General features: G+C 34.4%; 1 protein-coding gene across 1 annotated transcript in view; it reads right to left on the bottom strand.

Annotated features, from left to right (window-relative positions):
* The window catches only part of LOC103521439 (protein downstream neighbor of son homolog), a gene marked incomplete at its 3' end in the record, with an annotated part of 10,241 nt that extends 9,243 nt beyond the window's left edge, over positions 1-998 (bottom strand). Inside the window, exon 1 of the mRNA XM_008486550.2 lies at positions 777-998. Coding sequence (XP_008484772.1) covers positions 777-989 — 213 coding nt within the window. The remainder of the gene's footprint in view (positions 1-776) is intronic.
* Between the last annotated feature and the right edge of the window lie 480 nt (positions 999-1,478).

Here is a 1,478-nt window from a genome sequence, read left to right as displayed (position 1 = left end):
TAATTATGGGCTAGTTCTTCATAATATTATGGGCTAGTTCTTCATAATATTATGGGCTAGTTCTTCATAATATTATGGGCTAGTTCTTCATAATTATGGGCTAGTTCTTTATAATTATGGGCTAGTTCTTCATAATTATGGGCTAGTTCTTTATAATTATGGGCTAGTTCTTCATAATTATGGGCTAGTTCTTTATAATTATGGGCTAGTTCTTCATAATTATGGGCTAGTTCTTTATAATTATGGGCTAGTTCTTCATAATTATGGGCTAGTTCTTTATAATTATGGGCTAGTTCTTCATAATTATGGGCTAGTTCTTTATAATTATGGGCTAGTTCTTCATAATTATGGGCTAGTTCTTTATAATTATGGGCTAGTTCTTCATAATTATGGGCTAGTTCTTTATAATTATGGGCTAGTTCTTCATAATTTTGGGCTAGTTCTTTATAATTCTTTATAATATCATGGGCTAGTTCTTTATAATTATGGGCTGATTCTTTAAAATTATGGGCTTGTTCTTCATAATATTATGGGCTAGTTCTTTATAATTATGGGCTAGTTCTTCATAATATTATGGACTAGTTCTTTATAATTATGGGCTAGTTCTTCATAATTATGGGCTAGTTCTTTATAATATTATGGGCTGATTCTTCATAAGTATGGGCTAGTTCTTTATAATTATGGGCTAGTTCTTTATAATTATGGGCTAATTCTTTATAATTATCGGCTAATTCTTTATAATTATGGGCTAGTTCTTTATAATTATGGGAACTGACCTGTGTGCTTTGTATCCTCCGTATATCAGTACTAGTGACTCCCATTTCTTTCAGCCAATCTTCAGTCCGGTCTTCCTCTATGTCGTCATCATCCGAGAAGGTTTCCATCTGGGTTTGTTCCAGGGGTTCCAGGGTGGGATCGGAGGTTTTCTTGCGCTTAGTGGAGGACTCTGTGTTGGTGGAGGAGGTCGAGTCGGGCTTCTTTAGAGGCATGGTGAATTCGATGTCTGCGAAGAAGTGGAATAGAATAGAATATGAATAGAAACGAATAGAATAAAATTGAGTAGAATAGAAGATAATAGAATAGAATATTAGTGGAGGACTCTGTGTTGGTGGATGAGGTCGAGTCGGGTTTCTTTAGAGGCATGGTGAATTCGATGTCTGCGAAGAAGGGGAATAGAATAGATTATGAATAGAAAAGAATAGAATAAAATTGAGTAGAATAGAAGATAATTAATGGAATAGAAGGTAATAGAATAGAATATTAGTGGAGGTTTCGGTAGAGGAGGAGGTCGAATCGGGTTTCTTTAGAGGCATGGTGAATTCTATGTCTGCGAAGAAGGGGAATAGAATAGAATATGAATAGAAAAGAATAGAGTAAAATTGAGTAGAATAGAATAGAAGGTAATAGAATAGAATAGAATATTAGTGGCGGAGAATAGAAGATAATAGAATAGAATATTAGCGGAGGACTCTGTGTTG

Source organism: Diaphorina citri, unplaced genomic scaffold (genome assembly GCF_000475195.1).
Source record: "Diaphorina citri unplaced genomic scaffold, Diaci psyllid genome assembly version 1.1 scaffold5241, whole genome shotgun sequence".
Taxonomy (NCBI): Eukaryota; Metazoa; Arthropoda; class Insecta; order Hemiptera; family Psyllidae; genus Diaphorina; species Diaphorina citri.
This window is presented reverse-complemented; position numbering and strand designations above follow the sequence as displayed.